Below are 18,171 nucleotides of genomic sequence, written 5' to 3'. Positions count from 1 at the left end.
GGCATCGTACCCATGACCTCCAAAACTGTTTTACTGCTCCAGAGAATAGAGGGATAGGGGCGACCTGAGAATCTTAGTGCTTTGTAAAGACTTAGCAAATTCTCCTGTTCTTGTAGCCCCACCAGCACCCTCCACCTCCACAGAAACGTGAATCTTCAATTCCCAAGTCGCCGTGGGAAATCTGCCACATAGGACGGCTGCTCGGCATCCCCCAGTGCGGCTGTTCAAAGTCACAACTCTTCACCCGCCTTCCAGCCTCCAAACTGTTGGCATCATATTTTCAACGTCCTTGTAAGTTTGTGCCTTTCCATTGTTAACCATTTACCGTTTTACTGGGGTTTCAGGAGGCCATGGATGCTAACACGTCCAGCTACCATTTTCACTAAAAACTCTGCTGTGGATTTGATCTTTGCCAACTTTGATTTGGGTTTTCTGGGTCTGTTTTTCTTGTCTTTAGTTTTTGCTTAATTTATTTCCCACCACCAAACACCATCCCCAGCTTTCTGAATTCAAGGCCTCAAACTCGTTTGCTAAAGAACGCATCCAAGCCTGCAAACACTGCTCTGAGCACCACCTTTTGTCACATCCCAGACCCTGTTGTATGCTGTTCTTACCATCGTTCAGTTCCTGATCGTTCCCAGCAGCCAGTCTGTGCTACCTTGAACCCAAGAGCTCCTTGGAGGGGAATTAACTTATAATACGAACATATTTCTTCATTACTTCAGCCAAGAAGCAAACAGCAAAAGGTAGCCAATGTCAACCCCTGCAAGCCTCTGGCAGGGGAGACTTCTAGAACGCCTCAGAGCCACCTCAGACATCTTTGCCTCTTTCTTTCTTTTTCTTTCTTTCTCTCTTTCTCTTTCTTTCTCTCTTTCTCTCCCTCTTTCTCTATTTCTCTTTCTTTCTTTCCCTCTTTCTCTCTCTCTCTCTTTCTTTCTCTCCCTACTGGCCACATTTCAGTTGCTTTTCTCTCTTCTTCTAAACCAACACCACCTGCCCTGCTTTTAGAGGTCTCTCTGTCTCTCTCTCGCAGATCCACTGTGAAATCAGGCAGTCTCCCCCAAACCCTGTATCAACATATCAACCTCCAAACAGCCCACAGCCATTTTCTGCTTAGAGCGTCTCTCTCAATGTATGTCTAGGCATCAGCTCAGATATCCAAAATTAGAACTTCTGGGAGTTAGGCTAGAAAATTACTCTTTTTACACCAGGTTATTCAGACACACGGTGAAGTTCAACAGCCACTAATTTAAAGGTTTTTCTGTTAACTGCTGTGGAGAAACATCTAGGTAGCAAGAGCAACAGAAAAGAATAAAATGTATGACTGCTTCCATCAATGTTTAAGGAGTTACTTTAAATTAATGCTGATAATGCAGGACTCAAATTCTTTCTCCAGAAATTGCTTCATACAGGCCTTTGCAGCGTTGTAAAAGATCGCCATCAAGGCCCAAACTAAGAGCAATCCAAAATCCTGCTTCACTGACCTATCACATAAGCCTAGCCACTGACCCATCACACAGCTCCCTCTATGTCTAAAAAATAGCTTTAGAGGCTTATTCAGATTTCCCCCAAGTTGGCTTTACACTGATGCTACTGCTTTCGTAATTCGTCAAATTCACATTTACAATTCATGCTATCTGGAGCACACAGAACGCAGGAGCCAAAGCCTGCAAACAGAAAACCAGAATGCCCACCAGGAAAAATGGACACAACACATGGAACGAAGACGAATACCTTGGTGTATATTTACTTAGGAAAAGTTAAAAAAAAAACATCTAGATCTCCAGAGCAAAACTACAGGGAAAAAAAACAAAACCGATTTGTGTTTAAAGACATGATTGCTCTCAGTCACATAAATGATCGCTATTACTGCATACACACTGTTGTTTTCCACTGGTTATTTCACATGACCTTTTGCACAGACACAGGAGACGCTCAATGACCCGCGCCGAGGGCAACATAACCTCGGTTCTGTTAATGGACCACCTTAGCCCGCTGAGCAATCTGCATTAATTTCTGAGTCCGCTGCTGGAAGCAGATCCCAGCGCTCTTCCCAGCCTGCCCCAAGTTCCTGGCAGCCTCCTGGCTTCCCCGGAGCTGCCTGGCTCCAATCACAATGACCTTGCCGGAGTCGGGGTCGGGGGCGGGGGCGGGGAAGGGGCTCTCTCCCAGATACTCTAATGCAACAAAGTGTCCTACCAGCACTTCCAACATCAGCACCCCCACAGTGCAGATCCAGCCATTACTGTGAAAGCCTGAGAGACCAGTGCAAAAGCCAAGCGGTTACACTTTCTACCGGAGGAAAAATCTACAAACATAGTCTTTCAATATATGTAGATTATAATGGAGTTTATGCCGAAACAACTGTAATGCATGTAAGCGGAGAAAAAAAATACAAACAAAACAAGCGAGGCTGAAGATGTGCTGGGCCTAAGAGCCTCAAGGGTGCCGAGATAAAGCTCAGGAGGGGTGTGGGGAAGGGGTCAGAATAACTGGGGAAGGCTTCACAGGGGGAGGAAGGCCCTGGAAGACACGCACTATTTGGACAGGTGAGGAAGGCATTCCGGATGCGGGCAGTAGCATGAACAAAGGCCCAGAGGTAGGGACGAGCACAGCATGTGGAAAGGTCAGTGAAGGCACGGCCACGGCTGGAGCAGAGCATGGGCCCTGGAGAGGAACAGCAGATAGGGCTGAAGAGGGGCACTGGGGACTCCTCAGGGATGGCCCAAGAACCTTGACGGCCTTCTTCTCCACAGGGTGCAATTTCTGGTGCTGAACAAAACTGCCATACCATTTGAACGCTTTCCCACACACCTTGCATGCATAGGGCTTCTCTCCGGTGTGGACCCTCTGATGCTGGATGGAAGCTATCTTCTGAGTGAAGGCCTTGCCACACTCCTTACACTGGTAGGGCTTCTCCCCTGTGTGAATCCTCTGGTGGACGATAAAGAGTGACCTGCAGCCGAAAGCTTTCCAACACTCTTTGCATTTATAGAGTTTCTCCCCAGTGTGCAATCTCTGATGCTGGAGATAGGCTGCGCTCCTGCGGAAGGCCTTTCCACACTCCTTGCACTCGTACGGCTTCTCTCCAGTGTGGATCCTCTGATGCTGTGTCAAGGCCGTGTTGGAACTCAAACCTTTGCCGCACTCCTTGCATTCGTAGGGCCCCTCTCCGATGTGGTTTTTCTCATGGACAATACAGTCATAGCTGGACTTAAAGGCTTTGCCGCATTCCTTACATTTGAAGGGCTTCTCCCCGGTGTGACTCATCTGGTGCCGAATCAGCTTTGAGTTGTACCTGAAGAGTTTCCCACATTCTTTACACTCATAGAACTTCATCCCCCCCCGAAGTATCAGATTCGGATTCAGGCTGAAAGTCTGCCATGTCGCCTTGCTTTTAAAGTCAAAGTGCTGGGAAACGTTTCTGAGAAGCCCTCCTCCTGGCATTCTGTGCCACTCCGCCTCTTCAGCGGCTTCCCGCTTTCCAGCCGGCTCTTCGTTCCTGATCCGGGACTCACCACCTGCCCAAAGAAACCACAGGTGTCCCTGGTTACCACACCGGAAGGGGAACAGGACGCAGGGCTCCCCGTGTTCTCTTGTGGAACGTGATTTTAAAAAATATTCTCACGAAATGGCTACAAGCACCCACACGGGAGGACAAGAGAGAAAAAGGAAAACAACAGTGTATGGCTGGAGAAGCGATGACCCTGGAAACGGACCAGGAAGTGCCTCCTGTGAGGAAGGCTGGAAAGTGGACTGAGGCAGGTGAAAGGGGCACGATGAGGGCTTCCAGAATGGACAGGAAGAAGGCAGCAGGTGGGAAAAGAGAGGAAACAGAATGGGAGAGGTAAGAGAGATCAGCAAGAAATGGAAATGTTTCAAAAGAGAAGGGGAGAGAGGGAGAGATGCCGAAGAGAGAAGGAAGTCAGGGCTCCCAGGGAGACACGACAGCAGCTCCCGCACGACCAGAGGGCCAGCAGGCTGCAAACCAAACTCAAAAACACTGGAGCTCAACGTCCCACCTGGAAGCCAGGAAGCCACCCTAAATTCCAAATACTGGCCCAGTGATTTTTAGATATTCCACATAATATTCTGGGACAAAAGACTCTTTCAGAAAGTGCACTGGGACACAAATTGAACTGGAGAGCTGTAGGCCACAGGGGCATTTCTGCTAGAAGAACCACTGTTTACAAAATCACAGCATAGATGAGAGAAGTGAGGCCTGGAAACTTCCTTCCAAAACACAGAAAATCCAAGTAATCGAGAACTCCCAGGACCAGCCAGCGGACTCAGGTAAATTTTAGTCTGTATGTGTTGGGTGGGGGTGTGTGGGTGTGGGTGTGGGTGTGTGTTGGGTGCAGTGGTTGGGAGAAGTCCTTGCCTTTCCCTCTACAGCTGTATGTGAGACAAATATAATGCAGACCTAACGATCATGACCTACACAAATTACAGGTGATTTAAATACTAAAAAGGAAAGTTAAGGCATTTTTTTTATCATTGCTGAAGGCCTAAAAACAGAAGTCACGGCTGTGGCACAAATAATTCAGTTTGACCCACAGAATCATACTTTCCTTAAAGTATGGCTGAAATCTACTTCTTGGCATAAAATTGGCATACAATTAAGTATTTCCATTGGTAAGTGAGAAAAGAAGTGGTTTAGGAGCTACTGGGTCACGGATTTTCGGTGGCAGGTCAGTGGCCATGCATTCCCAGGGACTGGTTTTCCCAGGTTGGGGCTGGAAACTGGGCAGAGGTCAGAGAGTGCGTGGAGTAGTGCCTTATAAAGAACAGGGAGCCATGTTCTCTGCTGCAGAAGAACCATCTCCAATAAACTGGGAAGGCAGGGGTGCCTGGTTGGCTCAGTCCGTGGAGCCTCTGACTCTTGATCCTAGGGTCATGAGTTTAAGTCCCATGCTGGGTGTGGAGCCTACTTAAAACAAATAAAAAATGTAAAATAAACTGGGAAGGCAAAACCCAAACTGCTAGGTTCTCTTACTCACCTGGACAGATGCCTCTCAAAACCTCTGCTTCCCAGGGATCTGGGCCCCATGGCGCTTCCCCTCTCTCCAGGTGGGAGACCAGAACAGGTTTGGGGAATGGAAATGCTACTCCAGCAAGAAAAAGGACAAACAAGTTGAGAGTCGAAGGGAGACTTCCAGAGTTTTCCTGAGATCTCTCTTGGCCCACCCTACAACAGGTTGGGGGGGGTGGGGGCAGGGGGAGGAAGAATGAAATGCCCAGTGAGCTACCCAGGGGTTCTGCGGAAGGGCTCCACACTGTGCTCCAAGGTAAGGCCGAGGAGACAGCAATTCTCCTCATGGAGAAACTGCAATCTCGCCCTGACCTAAACAAAGAGATGCCTTCAGGAAGAACACAGGTGCTGATATCCTGGGAGACTCCCCCATAGGCAGAAAACCAACATCCCCAGAACACCGGCAGCATGGAGGAACCAAGGGCTCACCTGGGACACAAGAGTCCCTTCGCTCAGGGCCCAGAACCACACCCTGCCCTGGGACATATAGGGAAGTCTGATTTCAACACGTGAGGGGACCAGGGATTTCTTCACCCGACATCTGCAGAAGCTCGTGACTGCAGAATTAACCTCAGGAGTTCAAAGCCCCAAAACATCAGAGGAAGATGTTGAAATATCACAAAGGACCACGGAGAGGGGCCTTACCCAGGGAAGCCATGTTCGTATAATTCTCCAGCATCACCTCCCGGTACAGGGCCCTCTGCATGGGGTCCAGGCTGGCCCACTGATTCTGGGTGAAGTACACGGCCACGTCCTCAAAGGTCACCGGCTCCTGAAACAACATGTCCCCGGTCAAGCTCTAAGTGGCAGAAGAGGGACCTGGGCTGCAGGGAGGCGGTGGACCTCCCAGGATCTGCAACTCTGAGCCGCATGGGAGGTCTGCTCCACCGAGAACAGCACCCGGCACCCCACAGGGGCAAGCCCTCAGCCACCGCTCCACTTCCAAAGGGAGCACCCCAACACTCTCCCCTCCGCACGGCTCTGGGGTCCAAACTGTCCTCCCAATCTCGCAGCCTAGCAGTGGGGGCTCCCCGCCTGCTTAGGGCATCAACCCCCACGTTCCTGACTCCGTCCCTCTGTACCTCCCACCCTCTTGTATCCACAATCCTGCCACCGGCTTCTGTACACACCGGCCCCTGCCGGCCGCTGCCACTCACCCTGTCTCCACCCACCCAAACAAGCTCAGCCCACTTTTGTTCCCTGCACCCAGCGTCTCCTCAGCCTTCCCTGCTGTCCCGACTAGTGCAGAGAAGAGGCACACCTTAAAGCTATTTCCAGCATGTTATATACCCCCTTGGCTGGTCAGAAAGCTCTCTCCAAGGCAACCTGCAGCCTGCCTGTTCCGGCCTCTTCTCTGAACCCCCCCCCCCCGACTCCAGAGAAGGTCGGCAGTGCCCCGTCTCTGAGAAAGATTCATCCCCCAGTCTCGAGCTCCGTCCCCATCTGCCAAGACGGCCGCTCTCTGCCTCCCCCTGCAGCCCCCGCCATCTCCCCAAGGATGAGGGGCATCAATTCTTGTTGATGAAGACCCTAGGCACCAGGCTCTTAGGTGGGTATTTTCAAAACATGTATTTCACTTCATCTGAAAACATCTATGTGAGGCAGGATTTATTAAGCCCATTTTCACATGATGAGACGAAGGCTGAGAAAGATTAATGACTCTACCCAACACCACACAGCCAGGAACTGGTTGAGCTGGGATTTCAGCCCAGATCGGACGGGGACGGTCAAACAGCAAACCTGGGCTCTTCCCACACACCGAGCTGCCTCCCGTACTGGGCTCACGAGCCTCCCCTAAAACACGGCTCACCCCCGCTCCTCAGCATTACTGGGTGCTGCCCCATCTTTGGAGAACAGCTTCTCAAACTCCTCACTCCCAACAGCGCCTGTCTACCCATCTCTACCATGCTCCCACCAAGCCACGGGGACTCCCTCCCCCAGTGTGGACGGAAGGGTCGGCTATTTCCAAACCCCGCACGCCACCCTGCGAGCCAGAGCCTCTGAATCTCCCATAGAGCCCGAGGGCCGTCCCTGATGGTGGCCACTGGCTCCTTTCTCTGCTTCCACAGTCGGGGTGTAGGGACCACAGAAACCAGACTCCCACGTTGGAGGAGGTTTCGTGACTTCTGTGCCCTCTCGCCTCGAATCCGCCTCCAGGGAGACACGCGGGACCCTATGCAGTCAGCTTTGCTCTTTCAGCCACCAAAAACAGGAACGCCTCCCCCGGGCGGCTCAGCGAAGCCCCTCTCTGTGCACCACCGTCTCTCCGGGCAGCAGCCTTGCACTGGCATCAGGGCCAGGGCCAGGGCGAAGGGAAGGAGCCCTCTTGGAGGAAGCGGGAGGAAACGCATCCCAAGGATGAATGCTGGCCCTCTTGCTTTGGTGGCCACTCTACGCTGGGTCCTTATGAGGGTGTCCTTTTAAAACAACCAGAAGGAGGGAACCTGGTTCAAAAGGAGACACTGAAAGAACAACAAATGTGGACATTCTTCAAAGCAAGAGCTGGCCTTTAAACTGGGCGAGGACGAGGTCCGAAGGGCCCCCCAAATCCAAGCCCCAAATCCCCCCACTAGGCAGAACCATGATGGCCTGAAGTAGTCACGCTCACCGAGGCGGGAAGGCCTCTGAGGACAGCAAGCACAGGCTCGCAGGTGAACCGAAGTTCACCTCCGCTTACGGCAAGTCAAACCTCACCTCCTAACGCCTCCAGGGCTGGTCCCACAACTTCCTCCTTCCAGCCTGGCACCACCAATCTCTTCCTCCCCCACTGTCCTCTCCAGCTCCTACCACATAATCTCAGGGTTCCAGAATATGGGGGGGGGGGGGAACCTGCCTAGAATTAGAGGAAAACATACTGCTTTAAGGTAGTTGGGTTACATATACGTTTTTTCTTCCTCCTGTGGATGGCCCCTATGTACCTCACCTTATTTTTCTCCACAGCCTTTCTCATCACCCAACAAACTATATTGTTCATGATCGATCCCTCTCCAGCAGAACGGAGGTCCATGAGGCAAGGACTCTGTTTTGCTCGTCACCGGCTCGCTAATACACAGCACAGTGCCTGCCTGGCAGATACTGGATGCTTAATATGAATTTGCTAAAAGAATTTCAAAAATGGTTTGACCGTAAATAAAATTTTTTAAACTTATGAAGAGGGTCAGGAAACAGCAGCAAATACCACCATAAGGAAAGTGCCAGAGCATTTCCTGTAAAGTGGACGGATACCTTACCATGAGCTGCCCACAAACTGCGAGATCGTGACCTGAGCCCAAGTTGGAGGCTTAAGCGACGGAGCCAACCAGGTGCCCCACAAATGGTAAATATTTAGAACTGACAAAATAACTCATTAAGTTATCTAGGGATAGGATAAGTAAACCAGAATCACTGGTTTTCCTAAATACCTTAGCAATTAGAAGATAAAATGGTGGGCAGCTGGCTGGCTCAGTCAGCGGAGCATGCAACTCTTGATCTCAGGGCTGTGAGTTCAAGCCCCGTGATGGATATACAGATTATTTAAAAATAAAATCCTTAGGAAAAAAAAAAAAAAGAAGATAAAACGGAAGAACATAAGATGCCACTCATATACAAATGGCTAAGATTAGACCTAACAAAAATGTGCAAGACCAAGATAAAGAGAACTGAAAGTAAATAAAGCAGAAACACTGTTTCCAAAGGGGAAGAATCAAATTTATGAACAAGTCAACTATGTCCAATAATTAATTAATTGGACAATTATGTCCAATTGTGCCTAGGAATTCAATAACATCCACTCCCCCACCAAAAAAAATCAATGACATCTGTGCAGAGAAAAGAGGTCATTTAAAGTCATCTGAGGGACACCTATCTGGCACAGTTCACAGAGCGTGTGACTCTTGACCTCAGGGCTATGAGTTCAAGCCCCATGCTGGGTGTAGAGCCTAATTTTAAAAATAATAAGAATAGGGGCACCTGGGTGGCTTGGTGAGTTGGGCATCCAACTTCGGCTCAGGTCATGATCTCCCGGTCCGTGGGTTCGGGCCCCGCATTGGGCTCTGTGCTGACAGCACGGAGCCTGGAGCCTGCTTCGGATTCTGTGTCTCCCTCTCTCTCTGCCCCTCCTCCTGTTCATTCTCTGTCTCTCTCTGTCTCTCAAAAATAAATAAATGTTAAAAAAAAATTTTTTTAATAATAATAAGAAGAATAAAGTCATCTGGAAAAGTAAATGTAGAAGACTACCCAAAACATTTTGAAGAAAAGAAGTTTCAAAAGAAAAGATGAGCAGGAATTAAACCTTACGTTAAAAAGCCAATACCTCAGATTTATGCTTCCTCTTTCGAAGCCAAACATTCATCAAAGAACAATTGAGTTAAACTATCACTGGTAAACAATTTTCAGCTTTTCTCAGTTGCACTGTAGGATGTACATAAGCAGTAAGTGTATTTAGGTTAATACAGTCAAATTCTATTCAATGTTGCTTTTTTACCACATTACACTGAACACTGGATACACATTTAAAGACGTGGTTTTTTCGGTAAAACTCAATAACTCAGAGCTGTGTCTACAGTTAAAAGGGAAGCATTTGGCATGTTTGTTAATTCTAGTTTCATTTAATGACTTCTCAGGCATGTAAATTTAAGTTTTTAAATTAATGGGGAAAATCTGAGATGCAGTACCGATACTTTTGGATTTCTGTCTTAGTGTTTATACGAAATTCTGAGACCTTGATTTAGATCTTTTATTGTACTGTGATTTCCTTTTCTTTTTTTTTCAAGTTTGTTTATTTATTTCGAGAGAGACAGCATGAGTGGGGGAGCGGGGGGCGTGGAGAGAGAGAGAGAGAGAGAGAGAGAGAGAGAGAGAGAGAGAGAATGAATCCCAAGCAGGCTCCACACTGTTAGTGCAGAGCCTGACACGGGGCTTGAACTCACAAAACTTTAAGATCATGACCTGAGCCCAAACCGAGAGTCGGACGCTTAACCAACTGAGCCACCCAGGCACCCAAATCTTCCTTTCAAACACTGAAAGAAAGGGGAACCTGAGTGGCTCAGTCGGTTAAGCGTCCGACTCTTGATTTCAGCTCAGGTCATGATCTCACGGTTCTTGGATTGAGCAGCGTGTCAGGCTCTGCCTTGACAAGTGTGAGCCTACTTGGGATTATCTCGCTCTCCCTCTGCCCCTCCCCAACTCACACACTCTCTCCTTCTCCCTCCCAAAATAGATAAACTTCAGAAAGATAAAAAAATGAAAGAAAAAATAGGGTAATACTATAAGAAAGTGAGGAAATAGGCCGACAGGAAGAAAACCGTTGAAAAGGCCAAAAGTATACAAACAGCTCTTAAATCTCAAAGGTTAACAAACAATCCCGTTACAAAATGTGCAAGAGACCAGAAGAGACACCTCGCAGAGATATACAGATGGCACAGAGGTATATGAAGAGATGCTCTACCTCATATGTCAACAGGAAAATGTGCATTAAAACACTGAGATACATTAGACACCTATAGCAACGGCCAAAATCTAGAACACTGAAAACACCAAATGCTGGAGAGGACGGGGAGCAAAAGGAACTCTCATCACGGCTGGTGGGAGTGCAAAATGGTGCAGACGCTTTGGAAGGCAGTTTGGCAGTTTCTTACAAAACTAAACATGCTCTTGCCATATGATCCAGCAATCATGGTCCTGGGGATCTTCCCAAATGAGTTGAAAGCTTCTATCTGCACACAGACATTTACAGCAGCTTTAGTCACAACTGTCAAAACTTGGAAGCAATCAAGATGTCCTTCAGTAAGCGAATGGATAAAACGTAGTACATCCAGACTATGGGATGTTATTCAGCACTAAAAAGAATAGTGCTATCAAGCCATGAAAAGTCATAGAAGAAACTTAAATGCATATAACGAAGTGAAAGAAACCAATCTGTGAAAGCTACATACTGTAGGATTCCAACTACATAACATTCTGGCAAAGACAAAACTATGGAGACAGTGAAAAGATCAATGGTTGCCAGGGAGATAGGGATGAACACGTACAGCACAGAGGATTCTTAGAACCTTGAAACTGCCCTGTATGATACTATAATGATGGATACATGTCATACATTTTTAACCCATGGCATGTTCTGCACCAAGAGTGAACCCTAATGTAAACTGTGGGCTTTGGGTGACTGTGATGTGTCAAGGTATGTTCATCATTGTAGCAGAAGTACCACTCTGGTGGGGCAATGTTGATTATGAGGAGGCTAAGAATAGCCAAAGCAATCCTGAGAAAGAAAAACAAAGCTGAAGTTATCACAATTCCAGATTTCAAGATACACTACAAAGTTGTAGTAATCAACACAGTATGGCACTGGCACAAAACAGACACACAGACCAATGGAGAATAGAGTCCAGAAATAAATCCACAGTTACATTAATTAATCTGTAACAAAGGAGGCAAGAGTATACAATGGTGAAAAGACAGTATCTTCAATGAATTCAGGCTGGATTAAAGACCTAAATGAGAGACCTGAAACCATAAAAGCCCTAGAAGAGAACACAGGCAGTAATTTCTCTGACATCAGCCACAGCAACATTTTTCTAGATGTGTCTTCTAAGGGAAACAAAAGCAAAAATAAACTACTGGGACTACACCAAAATAAAAAGCTTTTGCACAGCAAAGAAAACCATCAACAAAACAAAAAGACGACCTATTGAACGGGAGAAGATATTTACAAATGATATATCCATTAAAAGGTTAATATCCAAAATATATAAAGAACTTATACAACTCAACACCAAAAAAGAACAAAAAAAAAAAAAAATCTGATTAAAAAATGGGCAGAGGACCTGAATAGACATTTCTCCAAAGACCACCTACAGAGAGCCAACAGACACATGAAAAGATGCTCAACATTACTCATCAGGGGCGCCTGGTTGGCTCCCTCGGTTGAGCATCCAACTTCAGCTCAGGCCATGATCTCATGGTTCACGGGTTCAAGCCCCGCGTTGGGGTCTGTGCTGACAGTTCAGAGCCTGGAGCCTGCTTTGGATTCTGTGTCTCCCTCTCTCTCTGCCCCTCCCCTGTTCGTGCTTTGTCTCTCTCTCAAAAATAAATAAAAATTAAAAATTAAAAAACAAAAAACAAAAAACAAAAACATTACTCATCATCAGGATCTGCAAATCGAAACCACAATGAGATATCACCTTACATGTGTGAGAATGGCTAAAACCAAAAGGATAGGAAATAACAAGTGTTGGCGAGGATATGGAGAAAAAGGAACTCTTGTGCACTGGGTGCAGCCACTGTGGAAAACAATATGGAAGTTCCTCAAAAAATAAAAATAGAATACCATATGATCCAATAATTTCAGTACTGGGTATTTACCCAAAGGAAACAGTAACACTAATTCAAAAAAAAATTGGGGAACCCCTATGTTACGGCAGCATTATTTAAATAGCCACAATATGGAAGCAACCTAAGTGTCCATCAATAGACAAACAGATAAGGAAGATGTGAGAGACACACACACACGTACGCACACTGAAATATTATGCAGACATAAAAACAGATGAGATCGTGCCATCTGAAACAACATGAATGGAGACAGAGGGTATTATGCTAAGTGAAATAAATCAGACTGAGAAAGACAAATGCTATACGATTTCACTCATATGTGGAATCTAAAAAAATGATAAACAAAAAGAATCAGATCTATAAATACAGAGAACTAATGGTTGCAGAGGTGGGGAGTTGGACAAAATGGGTGAGGGGAGAGTGGGAGACACAGTCTTGCATTTATGGAATGAATAAGTCACAGGAATAAGAGATACAGCATAATGAATATAGTGAATGACATTGTAACAATGTTACATGGTGACAGATGGTAATTATGCTTGTGGTGGGGATAGCATAATGTATCAACTTGTCAAATCACTATGTTGTACACTTCAATTAAGGTGACACTGTGTGTCAATTTACACTCAAAAAAATTTCTTAAGGGAGCCTGGCTGGCTCAGTCAGTAGAGCATGCAACTCTTGATCTTGAGGTCACGAGTTTGAGCCCCACATTGGGGGCAGAGTTTACTTAAGCAATCAATCAATCTATCTATCGATCGATCTATATACATATTTAAAGATAACGAGCTATCCTATGCATCTATGGAGGCAAGGGGTATATAGAAACTCTCTGTGCTTTCCAGTCCATTTTACTATAAACCCAAAACTTCTCTAAAAATAAAGTCTATTTAAAAAAAAAAGACAATATTTATCTCTTATCTGGACTACAATATGTTGTTTTGTTTTTTTTTTTTTTAATTTTGAAAGAGAGAGAGACAGAGCATGAGCAGGGGAGGGGCAGAGAGAGAAAGGGAGAGAGAGAATCCCAAGCAGGCTCTGCACTATCAGGGCAGAGCCCGATGCAGGCTTGATCTCACAAACCAGGGGATCATGAGCTAAGCAGAAAACAAGAGTCGAATGCTTAACTGACCGAGCCACCCAGGCGTCCCAGACTACGGTATGCTTCTAACTGATTCATACCCTTCTACAACCAACTCACCAATAGTACTGGGGAAAAAAAAAAATTTTTTTAAATAATCAACATGGGGTTTTGAACTCACAACCCTGAAAATCAAGGGTTGCATGCTCAACCGACTGAGCCAGCCAACTGCCCCTGGAAAATCTTTTTAATAAATAAATCCAACCATCTCACCTACCCTGCTTAAAATCCTTTAGTGCCTTCCCACTGAACTCAGAATAAAAACCAAAGTCTTTACAGATGAGCCTACCTCTCCAGCCTCAGTGAACTACTTTCTCTGATCTCTCCCTGTTTCTAGAGTACACCCGGCTTTCTCCCGGACTTCAGGGCCTTTGCCATTCTTTTCTCCAGAAAGCTCCTCTTCAGCTGTCTCCTCAGTAGTTTCCAAAACTGTTTCCATCTCATCCTTGAGATCTCAACCTCATGTTACCTCCTCCATGAGGGCTTCCCTATTACCTTGAGAGGGAGCTTCTTTGGGGTTCCTCAAATTAGAAAAGGTAATTGCATAGGAATCACATGAAGAGCTTGTTACAACAGATTCCTGGCCCCACTCACCCTCCTCCCCAGTCTGATCCTGGGTCTAGGGCAGGGGCGTGAGAATTTGCGATTCTAATGACTTCCCAGGTGATGTAGACTACACTTTCGAAGCACCGTACTTTAGCAACATGTAATTACTGATTTAAAGACTGTCTATTTTGCCAGCAGTATCTTCTGAGAAAAGGAAACTTGTCTGTGTTATCCAATATTGTGCCCCTAGCATTTATAAAGTGCCTATGGAAGGAACAATGCTGGTTTCTCTGGGATACCTCTACGGTCTGTGGGACAATCTTTTCAATAGAGAATTTCTTGGATGTCAGCAGGCAAGTTTTACGTGCACCACATGACCTGGATTTCCACCTTCAGAGAGAACTTCTTAGCTTGGGTGCCTCTTTTCCCACTTAACCCTACACAATCCAAACTCATCACTCATACACAAAACTCTGATTTCCTCCACCACTATTTACAGCCAGAGCGGTGGAGATAAATTTAAGGAGGAAATCATAGCGTGGCCAAGTCGGACCTTCTCGGTCCCTTCCTGATTACCGGACAGCTAATGTGATTTCAAAAGACTGAAAGAAGGTCAGCTCACCTGAGGCCAAGTTGTTTGGTGCATGGCTGATGTCCCCTGGTTTCGAGCACTGTCTTCTTGATTTGGAAAAGCAAGAACCTTAGGAGCTAAGAGAAGAGCCATGAGTGCAATGGACCCTGTCCTGCAACACCCACAGCGGCCTATAGCCTTCCCAGTCTCATTTCCAGCACTGGTAGGAGACTCTATCAGACCCCCTTGTGGCCGATGGCCTCAACAACCTCATGAATTGCTCTGGTCCTCAGGACAATTCTCCATCTGCCTGCTCAGTCCATGAACGTTCCTGAGACCATTCACACGAAATGGACTGAGGGATCCAAGACGAATCCTATCCCTACGGTGTTCGGTCTGAACAAACCTAAAAGCGCGCTTACAGGAACCATGACGTTGCCCCTAAAGCGGAGCCGATGGAGAGGAGAAGGGACAGAGATGGCAAGATGCGGATTAACAGTAAAATAAATACTCGGTGTTCCAGTGGCTGATGATGACCGGAGACCCGACCGGGATCTCCGCCCAGGGAATCAGAGACCCCCAAACAGAAACGTCAGTAGAGGGCGCGGGAGGCTGTTGGGCCAAATTCTTTGGGACAGAAAAGAGGATCACGCTTCGGTGGGCAGGGGGCTGGACCAGGGCTCTAGAAGGCCGCGCAGCCACCTCGGGCGGCTTCTGCGAGGCCCGGACGCCGGAGTTCCGCATCAGGGAGCGGGGTGAGCCGACACCGGGCCCGACTTTAGGGGAGGGGGACGCTGACGAGCCGCCAGGAAAAGCGATTAAGCCGGGGCCGGGCGGACCTGGCACGTAGAACTCGCCGGAGCCCACGCTCTCCCCCTCGGAACACCGAAAAGCTGGCAGCTGCGAGCCGACGCGGAAGTGGGCGCGAGCTCCCAGGGCCGCTCTAGGCCTCGCGGAGGCAGCCCATCTCGGTGGTCTCCGCGGCCCGGCCCACGTGACTCGCCCCGCCCCGCCCCGCGGAAGAGGCGGAGCTGCGGGCTGGCAGCGGCCGGAGCGTTCTTTGCCTGGGTCTTATTCCCGCCGCAACTGCATTAACGTCCTCCTCGCTCGTGGGCCGCGCGGCTCCGGTGCCGCCTCTAGGCCCACGTGGGGTCCCAGTTAACGGAATGCCCGGCAGTTGTCGGCCGGCTTTACTCCGAGGCTCACCTGGGCTGTGATGGTATGGGGAGGCTGGCTCCGGGTGTCCCCTCTTAAAGGCCCAAGCTGGGCCGCCCTTAGGGAGACTGTGGTTTCCATCCGCCCGTTTAAAGCCCTCTCTCTTCCTGGGCCTGCACGTGTGGGGGTGCCTTTTAGGACAGACTCATTTAACTACCAAAATAATGGTGACTAAGGTTGCCAGGCATCCTCTGTATACAGGGCATGTCCTATATTAAATGATGTTCTTCTGTGTTGGCTTAAATGCCTTCTGCTTAGCTTCTCCAAATTTACCAACAAATCTGGAGTTTAGAGCTATTTTTATCACCCAGTAACTGGCACTTACATAATTTCAATGTAAACATTGGCTGAAAAAAAAAAAATCATACCTTCCACAAATAGTCTCTCCTGCAGGTTTGGCTTAGTGAAGTTAAAAGAATTGAGAATTAACAGATTAAAATTACGTTTTTCATATTCAAGTAATTACCGTTAATCTGCATAACTTTGGTTCAGTGCACATGCTCTGCAAATCATCCAATGACCGCCTCGCTTGGGTGGTTCCCTGTTGCTGCTGAAAGTTAGCAAATCAATGGCAGCCCAAGCTTCTAACCGTGAGCCAATCGGTGGCAAACACCCGTGAACGTTGGCCAATCAGTGCCCTTAATACAATGACCAAGCTTTTGAAGTCACTGGGTAGCCATACTCCGGTGACCCCTACGATTCCCAAAGTCAACAGACCTTTACTTTGATGTTTCTGTTGAACACATTTTCTGACACGCGCCGCCTCCCACTGCTAGGAAATAGAAGGATCCTGGATGTCTGGCTCTATCACAGGACCTTCCGCTCCTTTTGTTACCAAACCCAAGTTGGGCTGCCTGTTGTCTGGAGGAAAGGAATGTGAGCTTTTTTTCAGAAGGCCCGCAATCTGGGAAGAAGGCAGGCTTTTGTCCCCAAACCCAGGTTTCTGCCTGGCCCGGGGGGTCTTTAAGAGGTTTGGGGTAGTTAATCAGCGAAGGGAGTGCAGTGGCCTCTAGCATTTCTTGATCACGTGCTGACTTGAAGATGCCTGCTACAAACATTTTCAGTGCTCAAGGGTTGTGCGTGGGGGTCTGGTTCTTGTTTCACGATGCGCTGGAGTGCTCTATTCTTTCCGCAAAGGAGGGCAAGGTCTACAGATACAAAGGGAGGTTGGTAAAATCATTTGTGTGACCTAAAAAAAAATTGCTGGACTCCTCAGAAAGCCGAGGTGGCTTCAAACAGAGTTGCTGGCCTCTGGGGCCTGGGCACGTTTGGTTCTTCACTCCTCAGGGCCAGTGGTCTGCAAATCTCAAAGTAAATTAGCTCTGTTACAGGCCAAGGGCCTGAGGTCAGCAAGGAAGGAGTGTTAACTTGAAGCAAGTTAACCCTTAAGGCCGGCTGAGTGCTGTCACACTTCCACAGGAATTAGGCTGTTACTGACCAACTATAGCATCAGGAAGTGCCGTCCCGGAGAGTACAATAGGTATCTACCCCCCAAAACTCTGTGGCTGGAAGCCATACACAGTATTTCTCAAAGTCTCTGTGCACCAGGAATTCAGGAGTGGTTTGGCTGGAAGGTAACAGCTTGGGATCTCTCATAAAGTTCCATTCTGGGGTCACTTGGGGCTGCACTCACCTGAAAGCTTGACTGAGCCTGGAGGCTCTGCCTCCAAGATGACTCCCTTACGTGACTGGCAGATTCATACCGGCTCTTGGTATGAAGCTTCAGTCCCTTCCCACATAGGCTTCTGCACTCAGCTGGGTGTCCTCACCACATGGCTACAAGGTTCCACCTAAGGTACACAGTCCAAAAGGCCAAGGCCAGAGGCACCTGGCCAGCTCAGTCGGTGGATGGAGCACGCAACTCTTGATCTCAGGGTCGTAAGTTTGAGCCCCAACACTAGGTGTAGTGTTTGCTTAAAAATATATATATATAGTTTTAAATAAAATTAAAAATAAACAAGGCCAAGGCCAGCTAGTGTTATGACCTCACTTTGGAAGTCATCACCTCAATATACTACCAATACAGGCCAGTCATAATACATTATTAGATGAGATGCACAAGGGCATGGACGCAAGGATTAGAATCACTGGGGACCACATGGAGGCTGCCTAACCCTGAGATTTGGCCCATCAAAGAAACCACGTAGTTTACAAAACTTACGGTATTTTTATTGTAAAGCTTATGTACAACTGTTTTAAATTAATTAGGTTTCCAGGAACAATAGCACGAGGACTTCTATTTTCACACTGTCCCTTCTCTAAACCTACCAAAATGAACATCGACCATGAATCTAGAGATGGGTACACATATATAGGTGCATACACACGCGCGCGCGCACACACACACACACACAC

The 18,171-nt window shown here is 47.5% G+C and overlaps 1 protein-coding gene across 4 annotated transcripts; it reads right to left on the bottom strand.

The window, feature by feature from the left end:
- Positions 1-1,720: 1,720 nt before the first annotated feature.
- Positions 1,721-15,525, bottom strand: LOC124526661 (zinc finger protein 621). Of its 4 annotated transcripts, none has more exons than XM_047099772.1 (5): positions 14,871-15,525; positions 14,653-14,738; positions 5,678-5,804; positions 5,001-5,105; positions 1,721-3,521 (listed from the first exon to the last, which is right to left on the bottom strand). In XM_047099772.1, the coding sequence occupies exons 2-5, from the start codon at positions 14,674-14,676 to the stop codon at positions 2,461-2,463; spliced, it is 1,317 nt and encodes a 438-aa protein (XP_046955728.1). In that variant the 5' UTR covers positions 14,677-14,738; positions 14,871-15,525; the 3' UTR covers positions 1,721-2,460. The 4 variants fall into 4 exon arrangements, with proteins under 4 accessions (XP_046955728.1, XP_046955726.1, XP_046955729.1 ...); XM_047099770.1 differs by having other exon boundaries at positions 15,008-15,525; XM_047099773.1 differs by having other exon boundaries at positions 15,441-15,471.
- Between the last annotated feature and the right edge of the window lie 2,646 nt (positions 15,526-18,171).

The sequence above is a fragment of the Lynx rufus genome, unplaced genomic scaffold (assembly GCF_022079265.1).
Source record: "Lynx rufus isolate CCGP_SWC_20201006 ecotype Redwood Valley unplaced genomic scaffold, mLynRuf1.p SCAF_5, whole genome shotgun sequence".
NCBI lineage: Eukaryota > Metazoa > Chordata > Mammalia > Carnivora > Felidae > Lynx > Lynx rufus.
The sequence above is the reverse complement of the archived record's forward strand: the minus strand, read 5'-3'. Positions and strand labels throughout refer to the sequence as shown.